The sequence below is a fragment of the Schistocerca piceifrons genome, chromosome 8 (assembly GCF_021461385.2).
Source record: "Schistocerca piceifrons isolate TAMUIC-IGC-003096 chromosome 8, iqSchPice1.1, whole genome shotgun sequence".
NCBI lineage: Eukaryota > Metazoa > Arthropoda > Insecta > Orthoptera > Acrididae > Schistocerca > Schistocerca piceifrons.
Window position 1 is genome coordinate 416331687 of NC_060145.1, and position 19335 is coordinate 416351021.

The 19335-nt window shown below is 40.4% G+C and overlaps 1 protein-coding gene and 1 non-coding gene across 2 annotated transcripts in view; one reads left to right on the top strand and one right to left on the bottom strand.

The window, feature by feature from the left end:
- The window catches only part of LOC124711217 (indole-3-acetaldehyde oxidase-like), a 243070-nt gene that overhangs the window by 86965 nt on the left and 136770 nt on the right, over nt 1–19335 (top strand). Inside the window, exons 5-6 of the mRNA XM_047241173.1 lie at nt 11532–11691; nt 11926–12154. Coding sequence (XP_047097129.1) covers nt 11532–11691; nt 11926–12154 — 389 coding nt within the window. The remainder of the gene's footprint in view (nt 1–11531; nt 11692–11925; nt 12155–19335) is intronic.
- Trnas-uga lies at nt 8574–8648 on the bottom strand. The gene has a single exon. It is a non-coding gene; the product is annotated as a tRNA-Ser (tRNA).

Here is a 19335-nt window from a genome sequence, read left to right on the forward strand (position 1 = left end):
ACCAGTCCGTCAGTAAGTAAATGTAAATGACTAATGTTAAAAACAACCATGTAGAGCTACACTGGAGCACCAAAGAAATTGACATAGGTATGCGTATTCAATCACAGAGATATGTAAACAGGCAGAATATGGCACTGCAGTCAGCAACACCTATATAGGAGAACAATGTCGGGTGCTGTTGTTAGATCAGTTACTGCTGCTACAATGGCAGGTTATCAAGAGTTAACCGAGTTTGAATGTGGTGTTATAGTCAGCACATGATTGATGGGACACAGCATCTCAAAGTTAGTGGTGAAATGGGGATTTTTCTGTATGACCATTTCACAAATGTACAATGATTATGAGGAATCCAGTAAAACACCAAATCTCCAACATTGCTGCATCCAGAAAAAGATCCTGCAGGAATGGGACCAATGATGACTGAAGACAATCATTCAACATGAGAGAAGTGCAACCCTTCCACAAATTTCTGCAGATTTCAATGCTGGGCCATCACCAGGTGGCAGTGTATGAAGCATTCAACGAAACATCATCAATGTGCATATTTGGAGCAGAAGGCCCACTTATGTACCCTTGATGATAGCATGATACAAGGCTTTATGCCTTGCCTTGACCTGTGAGCACCAACATTGGACTGCTGATGACTGGAAATATGTTGCCTGGTTAGACAAGTCTTATTTCAAACTGTATCAAGCAGATGGATGTGTATGGGTATGGAGACAACCTCATGAATCCATGGACCCTGCATGTCAGCAGGGGACTGTTCAAGCTGGTGGAGGCTCTGTAATGGTGTGGAGCATGTGCAGTTGGAGTGATATGGGACCCCTGATCATCTAGAAATGACTCTGAAAGGTTATACATAGGTAAGCATCCTGTCTGATCACCTGCATTGATTCATGTCCATTGTGCATTCTGACAGACTTGGGCAATTCCAGGAGGACAATGTGACACCTCACACATCTAGAATTGCTGCATAGTGCCTGCAACAACACTCTTCTGGGTTTAAATACTTCTGCTGTCCACCAAACTTGCCGGACATGAACATAGTTGAACATATATGGGATGCCTTGCAACGTGCTGTTCAGAAGTATCTGCATCTCCTCTTGCGGATTTATGGACAATCACACAGGATTTATGGTGTCAGTTCCCTCCAGTACTACTTCAGACATTAGTTGAGTTCATGCCATATCGTATTGCGACATTTCTGCATGCTCGTGGGGGCATACATGATATTAGGCTGATTTACCAGTTCCTTTGGCTCTGCAGTGCATTGTAAAGGGACACTCTCTTCTAGCATTACTTTTCTTCAACAGAAGTTACTGATACCAAAAATTCTTTTTACCTTTTAAACAAGTTAATATTATCTCAGCTGTTTAACTAAAAGAATTTTGTATGATTTTGTACATGATGTGGTATATTTCAAGTTGTAATCCATAAAAAGAAATTACTTTATTTTCGTTGTTACAATTGATATGTACTAACCCTGTATTAAAATTACTTTTCTTTTAGAAACATTTAAAATTATGAATATCTGGTTCAGTTCGGAACCTCATTGCTGCTATAGTTGCAGGTTCGAATCCTGCCTCAGGTATGGATGTGTGTGATGTCCTTAGGTTAGTTAGGTTTAAGTAGTTCTAAGTCTAGGCAACTGATGACCTCAGATGTTAAGTCCCACAGTGCTTAGAGCCATTTGAACCATTTTGAACAAATATCTCACACACATAAAATTCCTATTATTAGCTGCACAATCAGACAATATTTATTGTGTTGACTTCTGGATTCATTTATAAAATAATGGTATAGATTAATAGAAAATCATTTCTCAAGAAAGTTTGTAAACTCTTTGGAATATTGTTAGTACTTCAGAATGGGTAGTAGTGGGCATGCCTCTGATGTGATTGGACGTATTTTTATTTCTGGTAATAAGAATGTAGTTTTTGGTTTCAAAGTGGAAATTGTAAAGACAATGTGATATAGAAAAATGTGAAAGAATAAGACTCAACATAAAAACAGACAATTCTTCAAAAGTTATTATGCCAATTGGTAACATGAGAACCTATAATGTCAAACATTTCAGCTTCAAGAATAAGCCCCTAGACATGAAGAACTGGAGCCAACTATGAGAAAAGAAGATTAGTGAAAAAAGTTTATTGTAAATCTTACTCCTCTCGAAGCTTATTAAAAGTGTTTATTATGAATTGAGTGACAATCAACAAATGAGGGAGGGAGAAATTACAGTATGTTGCAATCAGTAGGAGCATTTGTTATTTACTGGCCTATTTTTGATGAGTATTGGACATGTATTTATTTTATTTATTTATTTTAGTTTGCAGCATATTATCTAGTATTCTAATATAGTCCATAGTTTTTGTCTACAATTTTCTCTTTTAACTTTAAATTAAATAATAACTATACAATCATTGAAAGTACATGAAAAATTACTGTTACTGTTGTATTACTATCACTATTAATATTGATAGTACTACTACCATCACCACTGGTACTAGTATTACTGCTACTACTACTACTACTACTACTATTACTGCTACTTGTGTATCTATCTCCAACATTAGCCTATTATTGTGTTGAAGCTAATTTTTTTTTATCTATTACATTCTTTACATGCTGGCTATATGATACAAGCTTCTTGTGCCTGAATAATTCCTTCTAGTATTATATTTGTGAATGTTATTAATGTTTACAATTTGTGGTTCATTGTCAACAACAGACTCCATAAAGTAAATTTTGTTTTAGCCTGTTTACCAGTTTACAATATTTCATCATTTATATTTTGTATAATCTGATTTGTGAATTGAAAAATAAAATGTTCTGTGGAGATACTCATTTGAAACCCAAACTGAGACTAAATATCTTGTTTTGAGATAGTAACAATAATATGAAAAGGGCATACTGCTGCTCACCTCATAGATGAGGTATTGTGTGGCATGCAGGCACAATCAAAAAGATTGCGAAATATTGTTCAAGTATTGGACTAAGTACTCCATCTTCTGTAGACATAACAGAGCTCACTCATATCCACACAAGCACAACTCTCACAAATGTGGGCACAGCCATCTCTGAGCACTAAGTCCAACAGTGAGTGCATCTGAGGTGAACAGCAGTCTTTGCTTAGGTGGATGGGTGGATAGCCATGGGTGGGTGTTGCACTGAAGAGGCATGAGAAGAGAGGAGGGAATAGCAGGACAGGGGTGATATAATGAGCTACTATGTGCAACACTGAGAGGCTGTGCCTTTTGCCTTCCTCCCTGTCTCCCTCCCCCAGCACAGATTCTTGATGCTGCACTGAGCAGCCCGCAATCCTGTTCTCTCGATGTCCTTGCATGCCACTACAGGCAGCACTAGCATCTTCTCTCACCACTGCCCTATTATCCCTTCCCTTGCCTGCCACAAATCACTTCTGTACATTTACTACCAATCCCAGCAAATACTGCTGGGAAGAAGAATCAAAAATTGTCATTGGTTAGTTTTGAGATGTGTCCTGCCACAAGAACTAAATTTTATGGGTGAGACAAAAAACTGGGCACTATATTCCAAAGAATTGATGGTTATCCACTCAGTATTTGCTACAGGTACATTCCGTATGAATAAAAACGCTGCACTCCATATTCCAGGGGGGGAAGGAGCCACGTGCCACCTCTTGTCTGTTCCCCTGCTTGCAGAAATCTAGGGATCTTTAAGAACACACATTCATTTACACATAACTCATGCACATATATACTGGAGGGGAAATAAGAGAAGCATCTCCAAAGGATATTGTTTGTTGCAATTGCATTGCATCTGGGCATTCCCTGGACAGCAGACAAAGACTTTCCCTAAATGGCTGATTCTCTTGCACTAAAAGTAACCGAGATATCTAACATGAAATCTAACAAACAGTACTTTTCAGAACTTAAGTTGGCTGTCATTTTTGTAGACAATAAAGGTATGTCATCATGCAAGAAATATCTTTTGCATGAACTTTGTCATGATAAGCTGCGTCATGTTCTATGTGTTCAGGAAACATGCACGGACATCTATTTGTTCCTGGAATGAAATTGGGTGCTGTATGATCACATGCATAGTACAGAAGTGCCAATGAAACCCAGTTTGCAAGTCTGCAATATGAACATAATATTTCAATTATCTCCTTGGTATTAAGTAACTATTTAGTCACCTTAAGTTATAAACCTCCTGCAACAGAATTTTCTTAGATTCCACACCAGAACTTTGCTGAAGGTAAAGCGTCCATTGTGATAGGCAACTTCAACAGCCACAGTCATTTATGTAGCTATGTACATGATGAAAAAAATGGTGAAGCAGCTCTGTCATGGACAGAAATTTTCCTTTTCACCTTTATTCACAACAACAAACCTTCTCTTTCATTCAGCACTGGAATATGAGGATGAGGCTATAACTTGGACCTTCTTCTTGTTAGAGAAAATATTTAACACACATGCACCAAAACTGTACAGCCACCAATACCAAATACACTACATAGATCAATCCCATGTAAAATTTGCCATCACTGAGACAAGAAGAGGTCCATTTTAAAAGCAGTTGCAACTTTAAGAAGGCTGAATGGGCAAAATTCTCCAGTTTATTTGATAAGAAAACTCTGAGTATTGTGCCAGTTCCTGAAGAGTATGACACTTTTGTTGACAATAATCAAGCTTCTTCAAAGGCATCATTTCCAAGGAGATGTAAAACCATCTATATCAAGGGCATTAAAGCTGAAACATCCACTCTTCTTGAAGAACATTATGGGAAATATGAAAAGGGTCCTGTCAGCAAAGAAACATCAAATTTTACATAAAGTATACTTGCCTCAGTACCTGTGGCTATGAGAGATGAGTTGATTTAGTTACTGGCAGATTGCAACATGAGTGAGAGCAATTAGAATGTCTGGAGACTCCTAGGCCATCTCAGTAATGTTAACACTTAAGCAAGCATGCATGCTAATATAAAGGCAGACAAAATCGTCCAATAACTTCTGGTAAATAGAAAACCAACCCAAAATAGAAAGATAACTAAGAAACCAATAACATGGCAGAGCGACCAAGAGTAACATCCTGTCTCCACCTTTTGCTGAAGTTGAGCTACAATTAGCACTGACTAAGTGCAAACTGGGTAAAGCAGGATTAGATGATATATGAGTAGAGCAGGTTAAGAACTTTGGTCCTGACCCAATGCATTGGATTTAATGAACAACTGGGTCCAGGACTGCAAGATCCCTAAAGTCTAGCAGAAGAATACAGTCATTGCTATCTCTAAATCAGACAGAGATCACCTAGATCCCAAAAGATAAAGGCCTGTTTCCTTGCTCTGTCACCTCTCTGAAGTACTGGAGAGGCTCATCTTTCAGAGACTGATAGGAATAATGGAGTCTTTTTGTATACCACAGCAAGCTGGCTTCAGAGGAGAAAGAAAGTGTACATCAAAGATATTATGCTTGTCATAGCATATTGAGGGTGACTTCAAGAAACAACTCATCACAAGTATTATACCATTTTTATTCAACATCTACACTAATGGTCAGCCATTGCCTGAAGCAGTGGTGTATTTACAATTTTGTTTTTGATGGGGGGGGGGGGGGGGAGGGGCTGTGCCTTTCATTTATACAATAGCTCACATTCAAAATCAATTTTATTGGTCCATACTAATTTAATGTCCACAATTATAAAGTTTATCATTGGTTTACATTTGTTTCGTTAGAATACTAATGGCATTATGAGAATGATTTAAAACGATTTACTAAGGATATGGATTACACCAGAAAATTAATTTTATAAGTTTATGAAGTTTCAATAATTTTAATAAAACATAATCCAGTTGCTAACAGAATTTTCTGCATCAGTTCTATTAATCATCTATTTTTATAATCATGACTTGGGTTAATTTACTTTGAAGTGCATAAAATCTACTTTTGTCTGATATTTTAGTATATGCAAATAGAAAAGAATGATTAAACCATTTACTAGAAATTTAAAGTACAAAAGCAAGATGGAGGTCTCTTTGTTTTGCCATATCACTTATAGCAGTTTTGACATCAGTCCTTTCTTGTCGAGGGATTGTCATCATGGTGAACCCATTCAGATGTATCCCTTAGGTATATCTTGATTCTCTTAAGGGTGAAGAAACTGCATTAATTTGTGCCAATTGTCACTGGTAGAGCTGCCAAGAACTGTAGAAACTGAAACACACTAACATAGATTTGATGGTTGCATACAGACAAAATTTCCATTCATTTTGAGGCAATTGCTCCAGTCAACTCAGACATTGATGGAAGAGTTTCAACACAGCTGTTTTCATTGTTAAATTGGTGATTAATGGATCTGAAGCATAAAATGAAGATTCTTAATGCCATCAGTGACACCTATGTCTTCAGTTTTTCTTGGTAGAAGACAATTAAAGCTGTTAAAAGGTTTAAAATGTGTCAAGAACCAATCCTGGACTGAACTGATGAAAGCATCCAGAAATGGTATGAACACATACTTTCTAGTAACCATACACATCATCACTGCAATCCTGATTTGCACGACATGCTTTCTTGGCAGAAATGCTTGGTTACTTGATGTTAACTCCATCAGCTGAAGCTAATTCCTTGGCTTCTAAGTAAAGGTGGCAGAAAGTATCATAAACATTTTCTCTCATTGCCAGCAGTTCACTTTTGAGGTCGCTGGCAATGTTGATTAACTCTGCAAAACCTATATCTTGAAACTGAAGTTGATGGCAGATGAACTCAACCAGTCTGAACAGACCATAAAATATATCTGGGCATACAACAAAATCTCCCTTCTGATGGCTGTTACCAGAATCAAAGTGTCATGGGATAAGTTTTGTCATCAGATTCTTGAATATTCCCAAGAACTGAAACAACACAAATGGTAGATTTCAAACTCGTGACTCAAACATCAATTAATGATTAAAAGGCATCATTTAATATGTTCCTGCTCTTTGGTGGCCCAAAGAAATTAATACCATTTCCAGTGTTCCTAGCAAACTCCTGATAAGTGGACTGTTGCATGTGTTCGTGACTACCAAATGAGATTATGAGCTCCACAATGAGAACGTACAACTAAAGGTTAGTCCTGTTGTATGGATGCCTGAGCCTCATGAGCTTTTACTGACAGAGATGCTGCATCCTGTCCTCATAAAAATGACACATCAGTACCAAATTTTACCAAGTTTTCAGTTATAGACCCAGCTAATCCTTTGAAACAAATTGCAGGAAATCTTCACGAATCTTGAGATCTGGGAAAATATAACTGGCATGAAGAGAGAGTTACTCTATTCTAGCAATGTCAGCAGTTTCATCTGCAAGAACTATGAAACCTTTGCCATCATTACTGCACTGAACATCCCTTCCCAGAAATTGGTTGTTGCTGCAACTGATGATCTGATTTTTGAGTTGGGTTCTAATGTACTTGTCATGTTTAGCAATCCCTTCCAAACTTGCTCATAGGTTTTCATCACCTTTCACATGGTATTTTAGAATAGTGCAAAATTCACCCTTGTTTTTGTCATCCTGTTTGTCAGTTTCAGTAGCCCTGAGGTCCTTATGTCCCTTAAGGTAGCCTCCTGAAGTCCACAGAGAATCATCACTTCAATGTTTTCTCTATTTTTTTCTGCCTGCTCCACTTGGCCTCGGTCCAGACAATATTTTATATCTTTTGTCTTATTCATCATTATGTGAACAAAATTTTCACTGTCATTACAGCAGCTTTATGAAGAGTGTTGCTTGCATGGATGTTGAAATATTCAAGAGCATGGTTCCACTTCAAAAACTGTGAGGTTGTCAGGGCTCCAACATTTTGGTGACTACCTTTTCACATACCTGTCTTAGTGAAAAATGCACAGTACTTAAAAGAAGGCACAACCCTCCTTGGGAGAGTATAATAACCAAAAAGATTTCTCCATCCAAATTAGGATGAACTTATTATATGGCCACTTTGAAAAATGAACGGAAATTTGTTAGTCATTTTGGGCACAAAAAGGTTTTGGAGGTCATCAACTTTTTCATTATTTGATAGCAAACAATCACTTATGTCATACTTACAGCTTGGTAGTGAATTGTCAGAGTTTGATGTGTAAAAAAAAGATAATTATTTTCTTCAGGACCCAACAAAGGGGACCTTTTCTTAGTTCTCAAAATCAAAATTTCATTATACTAGATTCAGTAACATTGGTTTTACAGACACTGTCATATCAATAACTTAAGAACTGGCAATGCAGAGAGTAGTGTACAACACAGACTAGAACATATCTGGCTCAGTCATGTTCTGACAATGTGTCCTATATCTCTGTAGTGTTCATTGCTTCTCTTCATGTATGGATACTGTAATATGCTGAAACTGAGCCTGTAAAATTTGTACTGTATTTAATTCACCATTGGTGTTAATATGATATGTGTTACTAGACGAAAACTGAAAACATGTAACTGAAACCATGTAACATGTTATTGTGTAATGGAGTATGTTGTTTAACCCTTTCACATACCATGGGGGTATACTTCCAACTAAAGGTATTTCTGAACAGCTTTTAAGGTATGAAACTTCCTGGCAGATTAAAACTGTGTGCCGGGCCGAGACTTGAACTCGGGACCTTTGCCTTTCAGGGGCAAGTGCTCTACCAACTGAGCTACCCAAGCACGACTCACACCCTGTCCTCACAGTTCCTGAGTCAAGTCTCAGCCCGGCACACAGTTTTAATCTGCCAGGAGGTTTCATATCAATGCACACTCTGCTGCAAAGTGAAAATCCAATTCAGCATTTAAGGTAATATGCATTACCACTTCTGTATGCACCTGGCATCTAGTGCCACTCACCTACATCAGCTGTAGTTTCTGTTTGTTGTAAAATATAGCCTTCAGGACTGTGGTAAGTATGTATCCCACCAAACAACAGTGTTTTAATAGTTATTGGGAAGTATGGTTACCACCAAAGTAGTTTCTGGAAAGGGCTTAGGAAGTATATTTACCACAAAGTTAATGTCATTTGTGGTCATTGGGAAATCTACTTACCACTAACTTAGGGATATTCCAAATCCTTGGGAAGACATCTTACCAGCTCTTTATATGTCTAACATGTTATGGTAGTACACTGCAATAAGTGTATGAAAACTGCCATAACAATCAGTTTCTGTTTCTCATGGGGTCACTACTGTTGCCGGAGCACATTGCTCTGCTTCTGCAATATACATTATTGTGACCTATATTAGCTCATGCCTTTATTGTATGATAAATTTCAAAGGTCTGTTTTCAAATTGTAGTTAGTAAACTTCAATATTGGGAACAAATATTTTTAAATAAAGCAAAAGAAAACATAAAAACAGAAAACACTGCTCGTTATGTTCTACATGTAATGGCAGCATATAACATCTCATAAAAGGAAAGTGGAAAATTCATTTACCACCACACTTTTAATACCTCAGAAAGGTGCTGTGGTGATATATGTAGCACCATAGTTCTTGATCCTAATTTTCAAAAATAAAATTATCATAAAATAGTTATAGTCTGCTGATCATAATTATAATAGGATAGTAAAAAAATTATCTTCACTCTTTGCTGCAAAAAATGCACTAGCAAAAGAGTTAAATAAACAAGCTGTAATATTTAAAAAACTGTATTTACTATTAACCAGTTACAACTACAATAATGCCATTTGTCAGTGATTCTCTTTTGTGCAGAGATTCATTTAGAAACAGTCTGTCATTAGCATATGGTAGCAGTATACAACCTGCTTCTTCTCATACTGAAGCAGAAATGTTGTCAATTCTTGTTTTCCCCCCATATTATTATGACATTATGTACAGTTGTTTAAGAAAAACACATCTATAATTTCACATTTGGTGGAGGTGGGCTTAAGCCTGGAAAGCATCCTTCCCCCATCCCCCTTCCTGAAATATCCCCCCTTCTCTAAGCTGATGACTGTGCAATCACTGCTCAGGCTGATTGTTTTGAAAATATGAAATTAATCCTCTCTAAAGCCCTGGAAGAATTTACCACCTACCATAAAGGAAATCACTGCATGCCGAAACCTGTCAAAATTCAGACCCGTGCATTCCACCTCAGGAACAAATAAGTAGCTAAAACCCTTCAAATCATCTGAGTAGACTCTGGAACAACTGGGAGTGCGTCTGGACTGTATGTTTACAGATAAGAAACACTGCCTAAACATGAAACAGAATGTTTCTGCCAGAAACAACATAGTGTGAAAACTGACAGGTGCCACATTGGGAGCTCACATGCTCAAGATGAGAACTAGCACACATGTTAGGCATTGCACAAATCTAGCAGTGCTGGAAACTTTGATGCGCTGCATAATCATACCTGTTGCATTATGATGCCTTGCTAAGACCTACACCCACAGATAACCTCCAATGTCTTGATACCGTAGCCCCTCCTGAAATTAGACTCAAGATAGTTGATAGATCTGAAAAAGCAAGGTATGAATGTAGAAACCCACCATTTATATGGTCACCAGTCAGCAAATCCTCAGCTGAAATCAAGAAAGAACTTTTTGGACCTACCGAAGCTCCCACAGGAACACCACAGCAAGTGAGGAGAACTGGCTGGTTCCAAAGGAAAAGCTCCCTCCTGGTCATTCAGAGAAGTGAATATCATGGAAGGCTTTCAACAGACTATACTCTAGTACCATGAGATGCAAGACTAGCTTGCAGAAGTGGCTCTTTCCTGTAGAGTCAGTGTTTTGTAAATGTGGTGCTTTGTTGGCTAACAGCCATCTGCTACAGTGTTTGGCATCTCCAGCCATGTGCACCATGAGAGATCTGATGAGGGCAACATCAAATGCACTCAATGTGGCCAATTTTTGGTCAACCAATGTACAAACTACTCAATTATCTTGTATAAGGAATGTGAAATGTACTCAGCAACTGTGATATGACTTTCAAAATTATGGAGAACAGCAGTCAGCCATCCTTTCCTTTCAGGCTTTATTAAAGCAAATCTAGATTTTGGCTAGTAACTAGTCATTTTCAGTGCAGTGTTTCAGAATTTTAGTACATGCCTTAGTATGTCAGTCACTTGTTGTTTGGGCTCCTGTTACAGTTCATTGGAGAATGCTGCATAATGAAGATATCTATATACTTAGGCCTCAGGGACTGGATATGACAGTGGCCATGTTTGTGTGAGTTGAGCATGTACGAAGGTGTGTGGGTTGAGGTTGAAAGGGAGGAGATGGTCCTACATCTGTTGAAGGACTTTGTCATGTAGCTTAAAAATATTGACTAGTCTACTTTCAAAAGTGCATGTCTGTCACTCAATGCCTCATCTATGTGATGTGAATAGCTGTCCATCCAACTTGTGCTATTGTTATTCCATCCCAGGTTTTCCATTGTTTACTGAGCTTCAATACTTATGAATGTTACCATAGAAAATTCAAGTAGGGTCACATGTTTGTAATTGAACAAGCAGAATAGTGTATGAACAATTTTGTGAATTTCTATCTGTGGAGTACACTTAGTTCATTACATTTTCTGCCAAGGGTACAATAAGAAAGATGTATTTTGAACAGCTTGCTACAAGATGGAAAAGATGTTACCATGGCTGACATTGAGAACTCATTTGGTGGTAACATATGTCGATGCACAGGATATCGTCCAATCCTTGATGCTTTCAAAAGTCTTGCTAGTGATGCTCCTCCTCACCTCAAGGAGAAAGCACAGGATATTGAGGTGAGTAAATAATCATTACACTATGTGATCCATGTGTTTATAGTTTTTGCCTCTCTAATGTCGTGAATACTATTTGAATTTCAGTGTATCTTCCCTGTTAAGTTTCTCTTACTTGCAACAAAGCACTTACCATACAATTATTTGTGAACATGGACAAATACTGGGTATTTCTTTTTCTCTGTTTCATAATTGTAAATATGCCACATTAGACTCAACATTTTTCTTCTTGTCTAGGATATGTTGCAAGACAAAATGTGTCTTAAGAATGGGGAGTCCTGTTGCAAGTTGAGAGGAAAAGGAAGTGAACAATGTGGACTGCAGCTTTCCACAGAAATACCTCCACTCCATTTACAATTTCAGACAAAAGACTGGTTCAAAGTTGATCAAATTTCTGAAATATTTAGTATTTTAGCAGAACGACCAGATAAAAAATACATGCTTGTTGGTGGCAATACAGCAACAGGTTAGTATAGTAGCATTATTTTGTTAATAATATTCTATCTTCAGTCACAATATTGTTATTTCCTAATTACTATCATCTTTCGTAGCTCCAAAATGCTTTGGAAAGCAGTTAAAATATAAAAATATTGTGACTGACAATGGAATATTGTTAATAATAACGTATTAGTCATGGGGATCCCAAAAAATCTATGTCTATGAATAACATTATTAGAATTAAAATTTTAATCTTAATTTACATATTTGTAGGGAATGTTATTGTAAGGAGTTACTTGGATTTTCCTGGAAATAATTCTGTATTGTGTATGCTTAAATGTTTTGTTTAAATATTGTGTGTATTCAATTCTGCTTGGAAGCTAATAGGTGCCTCATGATCATACAATGACTCTTCCAGGAGCATTTAAATAATGTGATCCCCACAAAACATTACAGAACATAAAACATGAACAAAAAGAGGGGATAAAGAATATCTGATAGAGTGGTAAGGTAATTACAGAACTTGACAAAGGGACGAGGGTGAAAAGCAGTTAGAGATTGATAGGACAGTTTATGTCAGACTGACTGAAGAATAGAAGCACACTCTTAAAGCTAATTATCAGCTTTGAACTCTTTTGGAAATAGGCCATCCAAGTGACCAATTGAAATATGCGTTATGTTATTGTTGTGTGTGCTAAATATAAAACACTATAGTTGAAATTCATCATGTACAAATACAGGGACAGATGTTTATAAAGTAAAGGTATGAAATACTCTAACATTAGTCTTATACTGAATGCCTCTTCTAAAAGACATAAAGCATATTTTCTCTAATGTTTACTTAGATACTTGCAATTTTCTTTTAACAATGTGTAGATGGAGTCAGTGCAAGCAAACGACACTCATAACATGTTTTGTGTGACACTCATTGTCAGCTGACATTGTTGATTTGTTTCTCATTACAAACAAATATAACTTTCTTTGAGTGGGATTTTATATGTGTTTCAGTAGAGTGGTTCCAAAGTAGTCAGGGTGTGATATTCAGTCTAACAACATGTATTAACTTATCTAAAAACAAAGATGATGTGACTTACCATACGAAAGCGCTGGCAGCTCAATAGACACACAAACAAACACAATCATACACACAAAATTCTAGCTTTCGCAACCAACGGTTGCTTCATCAGGAAAGAGGGAACGAGAGGGAAAGACGAAAGGATGTGGGTTTTAAGGGAGAGGGTAAGGAGTCATTCCAATCCCGGGAGCAGAAAGACTTACCTTAGGGGGAAAAAAGGCCAGGTATACACTCACACACACACCCATATCCAACCACACATACACAGGCACAAGCAGACATTTGTAAAGGCAAAGACATTCGGCAGAGATGTCAGTCGAGGCAGAAGGACAGAGGCAAAGATGTTGTTGAAAGACAGGTGAGGTATGAGCAGCGGCAACTTGAAATTAGCGGAGGTTGAGGCCTGGCGGATAACGAGAAGAGAGGATATACTGAAGGGCAAGTTCCCATCTCCGGAGTTCTGACAGGTTGGTGTTAGTGGGAAGTATCCAGATAACCCGGACAGTGTAACACTGTGCCAAGATGTGCTGGCCGTGCACCAAGGCATGTTTAGCCACGGGGTGATCCTCATTACCAACAAACACTGTCTGCCTGTGTCCATTCATGCGAATGGACAGTTTGTTGCTGGTCATTCCCACATAGAAAGCTTCACAGTGTAGGCAGGTCAGTTGGTAAATCACGTAGGTGCTTTCACACGTGGCTCTGCCTTTGATCGTGTACACCTTCCGGGTTACAGGACTGGAGTAGGTGGTGGTGGGAGGGTGCATGGGACAGGTTTTACACCGGGGGCAGTTACAAGGGTAGGAGCCAGAGGGTAGGGAAAGTGGTTTGGGGATTTCATAGGGATGAACTAAGAGGTTACAAAGGTTAGGTGGACGGCGGAAAGACACTCTTGGTGGAGTGGGGAGGATTTCATGAAGGATGGATCTCATTTCAGGGCAGGATTTGAGGAAGTTGTATCCCTGCTGGAGAGCCACATTCAGAGTCTGATCCAGTCCCGCAAAGTATCCTGTCACATGTGGGGCACTTTTGTGGTTCTTCTGTGGGAGGTTCTGGGTTTGAGGGGATGAGGAAGTGGCTCTGGTTATTTGTTTCTGTACCAGGTCGGGAGGGTAGTAGCGGGATGCGAAAGCTGTTTTCATGTTGTTGGTGTAATGGTTCAGGGATTATGGACTGGAGCAGATTCATTTGCCACAAAGACCTAGGCTGTAGGGAAGGGACCGTTTGATGTGGAATGGGTGGCAGCTGTCATAATGGAGGTACTGATGCTTGTTGGTGGGTTTGATGTAGACGGACGTGTGAAGCTGGCCATTGGACAGATGGAGGTCAACGTCAAGGAAAGTGGCATGGGATTTGGAGTAGGACCAGGTGAATCTGATGGAACCAAAGGAGTTGAGGTTGGAGAGGAAATTATGGAGTTCTTCTTCACTGTGAGTCCAGATCATGAAGATGTCATCAATAAATCTGTACCAAACTTTGGGTTGGCAGGCCTGGGTAACCAAGAAGGCTTCCTCTAAGCGACCCATGAATAGGTTGGCGTACGAGGGGGCCATCCTGGTACCCATGGCTGTTCCCTTTAATTGTTGGTATGTCTGGTCTTCAAAAGTGAAGTTGTGGGTCAGGATGAAGCTGGCTAAGGTAATGAGGAAAGAGGTTTTAGGTAGGGTGGCAGGTGATCGGCGTGAAAGGAAGTGCTCCATCGCAGCGAGGCCCTGGACATGCGGAATATTTGTGTATAAGGAAGTGGCATCAATGGTTACAAGGATGGTTTCCGGGGGTAACAGATTGGGTAAGGATTCCAGGCATTCGAGAAAGTGGTTGGTGTCTTTGATGAAGGATGGGAGACTGCATGTAATGGGTTGAAGGTGTTGATCTACATATGCAGAGATACGTTCTGTGGGGGCTTGGTAACCAGCTACAATGGGGCGGCCGGGATGATTGGGTTTGTGAATTTTAGGAAGAAGGTAGAAGATAGGGGTGCGGGGGGTCGGTGGGGTCAGGAGGTTGATGGAGTCAGGTGAAAAGTTTTGTAAGGGGCCTAAAGTTCTGAGGATACCTTGAAGCTCCGCCAGGACATCAGAAATGGGATTACCTTGGCAAACTTTGTATGTGGTGTTGTCTGAAAGCTGATGCAGTCCGTCAGCCACATACGCCCGACGATCAAGTACCACGGTCGTGGAACCCATGTCCGCTGGAAGAATGATGATGGATCGGTCAGCCTTCAGATCACGGATAGCTTGGGCTTCAGCAGTGGTGATGTTGGGAGTAGGATTAAGGTTTTTTAAGAAGGATTGAGAAGCAAGGCTGGAAGTCAGAAATTCCTGGAAGGTTTGGAGAGGGTGATTTTGAGGAAGAGGAGGTGGGTCCCACTGTGACGGAGGACGGAACTGTTCCAGACAGGGTTCAATTTGGATAGTGTCTAGGGGAGTTGGATCATTAGGAGTAGGATTAGGATAATTTTTCTTCGTGGCAAAGTGATATTTCCAGCAGAGAGTACGAGTGTAGGACAGTAAATCTTTGACGAGGGCTGTTTGGTTGAATCTGGGAGGGGGGCTGAAGGTGAGGCCGTTGGATAGGACAGAGGTTTCGGATTGGGAGAGAGGTTTGGAGGAAAGGTTAACTACTGAATTGGGGTATTGTGGTTCCAGATTGTGTTGATTGGAATTTTGAGGTTTTGGAGGGAGTGGAGATGGAAGTGGGAGATTGAGTAGATCAGAGAGACTGGGTTTGTGTGCAATGAGAGGAGGTTGAGGTTTGCTGGAAAGGTTGTGAAGGGTGAGTGAGTTGCCTTTCCAGAGGTGGGAAACCAGGAGATTGGATAGTTTTTTGAGGTGGAGGGTGGCATGCTGTTCTAATTTGTGGTTGGCCTGTAGGAGGATGCTCTGAACAGCCGGTGTGTATGTGGGAGAGGAAAGATTAAGGACTTTTATTAAGGATAGGAGTTGACGGGTGTGTTCATTGGCTGAGTTGATGTGTAGGTGAAGGATTAGGTGGGTGAGGGCAATGGATTGTTCAGTTTGGAGCTGGTATAGGGACTGATGGAAAGAAGGGTTGCAGCCAGAGATGGGAACTTTAAGTGTGAGGCCTTTGGGAGTAATGCCAAATGTCAGACAAGCCTGAGAAAATAAAATACAGGAGCGTAATCTGGCTAGGGTGAAGGCTTGTTTGCGGAGGGAATGTAAATAAAACTTAATGGGGTCGTTGTGGGGGTGTTGTGAGGGTGACATGGTATTGGAAGGTGGAAAGTGTAACATGAGGCTGAAATGAAAATGAAAATAAAAATATATGGGGAGAGATAAAGGCGAACTAGAAAGCAACTGGAGATCTGGTGTGAAAAAAGGCGAAAAAGTGTTGGTTAAAGCTGGGCTGTGTTGATCCTGTGGTGAACTTGGGTTGGTAGACAACGATGTGCATAAAGGTTAGGTGGTTGTGTTGCCACCAAAACACGTTAAAGGGTGGAGAAATTCGGGAAAATTTCGAAAAAACTACGTGTAAATGTATTAAAAGGAGTGGTTTTGTGATGGCAGATTATGAGAATGAGGCTAACAATTGTCTGACGAAGAAATAATGACGTTAAAACCTGTGGGAACCGGCTAAAAATGATCAATGATGTGGGAAAAATGCAAATGGAAATAAAGCGAAAGTTATTAGAACTAGCCGAAATGGTTGTTTAATAGGTGAAAGGAACTGTTTGTGAACTAGAAACGGTAGATTTTATAGCAGCGGTAGTGTTGGAAAAAAAAAATGGTTGTGGTTTGGAAGTGGGTTACGTATTATTGAGTATATATAGGTGGGATAAAATTGTATAGTAGATTACGGTAAAAAGGAGAAGGTGAATACAAAGTGAACCTACTGGCAAAAACAGAAAGAGAAAATAAGATGACAGAAAAGATTTCGAAATGCAACAGTGACAATAACAAACGTAATTGTTGGGTTCAAATTAATGATATGAATATAATAGAGGGAAACATTCCACGCAGGAAAAATATATCTAAAAACAAAGATGATGTGACTTACCATACGAAAGTGCTGGCAGGTAGATAGACACACAAACACAATCATACACACAAAATTCAAGCTTTCGCAACCAACGGTTGCTTCATCAGGAAAGAGGGAAGGAGAGGGAAAGACGAAAGGATGTGAGTTTTAAGGGAGAGGGTAAGGAGTCATTCTAATCCCGGGAGCGGAAAGACTTACCTTAGGGGGAAAAAAGGACAGGTATGCACTCGCACACACACACATATCCAACCGCACATACACAGACACAAGCAGACATTTGTAAAGGCAAAGAGATTCGGCAGAGATGTCACCGCTCAGCCACAGCTTCCCGAAGTAAGCCTGTTGGTTTGAGGCCTCCAGACTCCTCCCGCAGTTGAGGCGACTCCTCTGGAACAGCTGAGGCGCTGGGAGTCCCTGTCCACTGATGCTCCAATGACTCAACAACAGCAAACTGAGACTTCCCTAAAATTACCCAGTGCCAACTCCCCAAGACACTATCCAAATTGAACCCCGCCTGTAACAGTTCCGTCCTCCGTCACAGCGGGACCCACCTCCTCATTCTCAAAATCACCCTCTCCAAACCTTCCAGGAATTTCTGACTTCCAGCCTTGCTTCTCAATCCTTCTTAAAAAACCTTAATCCTACTCCCAACATCACCACTGCTGAAGCCCAAGCTATCTGTGATCTGAAGGCTGACCGATCCGTCGTCATTCTTCCAGCGGACGTGGGTTCCACGACCGTGGTACTTGATCATCGGGCGTATGTGGCTGAGGGACTGCATCAGCTTTCAGACAACACCACATACAAAGTTTGCCAAGGTAATCCCATTCCTGATGTCCTGGCGGAGCTTCAAGGAATCCTCAGAACCTTAGGCCCCTTACAAAACCTTTCACCTGACTCCATCAACCTCCTGACCCACCGACCCCCCGCACCCCTATCTTCTACCTTCTTCCTAAAATTCACAAACCCAATCATCCCGGCCACCCCATTGTAGCTGGTTACCAAGCCCCCACAGAACGTATCTCTGCATACGTAGATCAACACCTTCAACCCATTACATGCAGTCTCCCATCCTTCATCAAAGACACCAACCACTTTCTCGAATGCCTGGAATCCTTACCCAATCTGTTACCCACGTGAAACATCCTTGTAACCATTGATGCCACTTCCTTATACACAAATATTCCGCACGTCCAGGGCCTCACTGCGAAGGAGCACTTCCTTTCACGCCGATCACCTGCCACCCTACCTAAAACCTCTTTCCTCATTACCTTAGCCAGCTTCATCCTGACCCACAACTTCTTCCCTTTTGAAGGCCAGACATACCAACAATTAAAGGGAACAGCCATGGGTACCAGGATGGCCCCCTCGTACACCAGCCTATTCATGGGTCGCTTAGGGGAAGCCTTCTTGGTTACCCAGGCCTGCCAACCCGAAGTTTGGTACAGATTTATTGATGACATCTTCATGATCTGGACTCACAGTGAAGAAGAACTCCATAATTTCCTCTCCAACCTCAACTCCTTTGGTTCCATCAGATTCACCTGGTCCTACTCCAAATCCCATGCCACTTTCCTTGACGTTGACCTCCATCTGTCCAATGGCCAGCTTCACACGTCCGTCTACATCAAACCCACCAACAAGCATCAGTACCTCCATTATGACAGCTGCCACCCATTCCACATCAAACGGTCCCTTCCCTACAGCCTAGGTCTTTGTGGCAAATGAATCTGCTCCAGTCCGTAATCCCTGAACCATTACTCCAACAACCTGAAAACAGCTTTCGCATCCCGCAACTACCCTCCCGACCTGGTACAGAAACAAATAACCAGAGCCACTTCCTCATCCCCTCAAACCCAGAACCTCCCACAGAAGAACCACAAAAGTGCTCCACTTGTGACAGGATACTTTGCGGGACTGGATCAGACTCTGAATGTGGCTCTCCAGCAGGGATACAACTTCCTCAAATCCTGCCCTGAAATGAGATCCATCCTTCATGAAATCCTCCCCACTCCACCAAGAGTGTCTTTCCGCCGTCCACCTAACCTTCATAACCTCTTAGTTCATCCCTATGAAATCCCCAAACCACTTTCCCTACCCTCTGGCTCCTACCCTTGTAACTGCCCCCGGTGTAA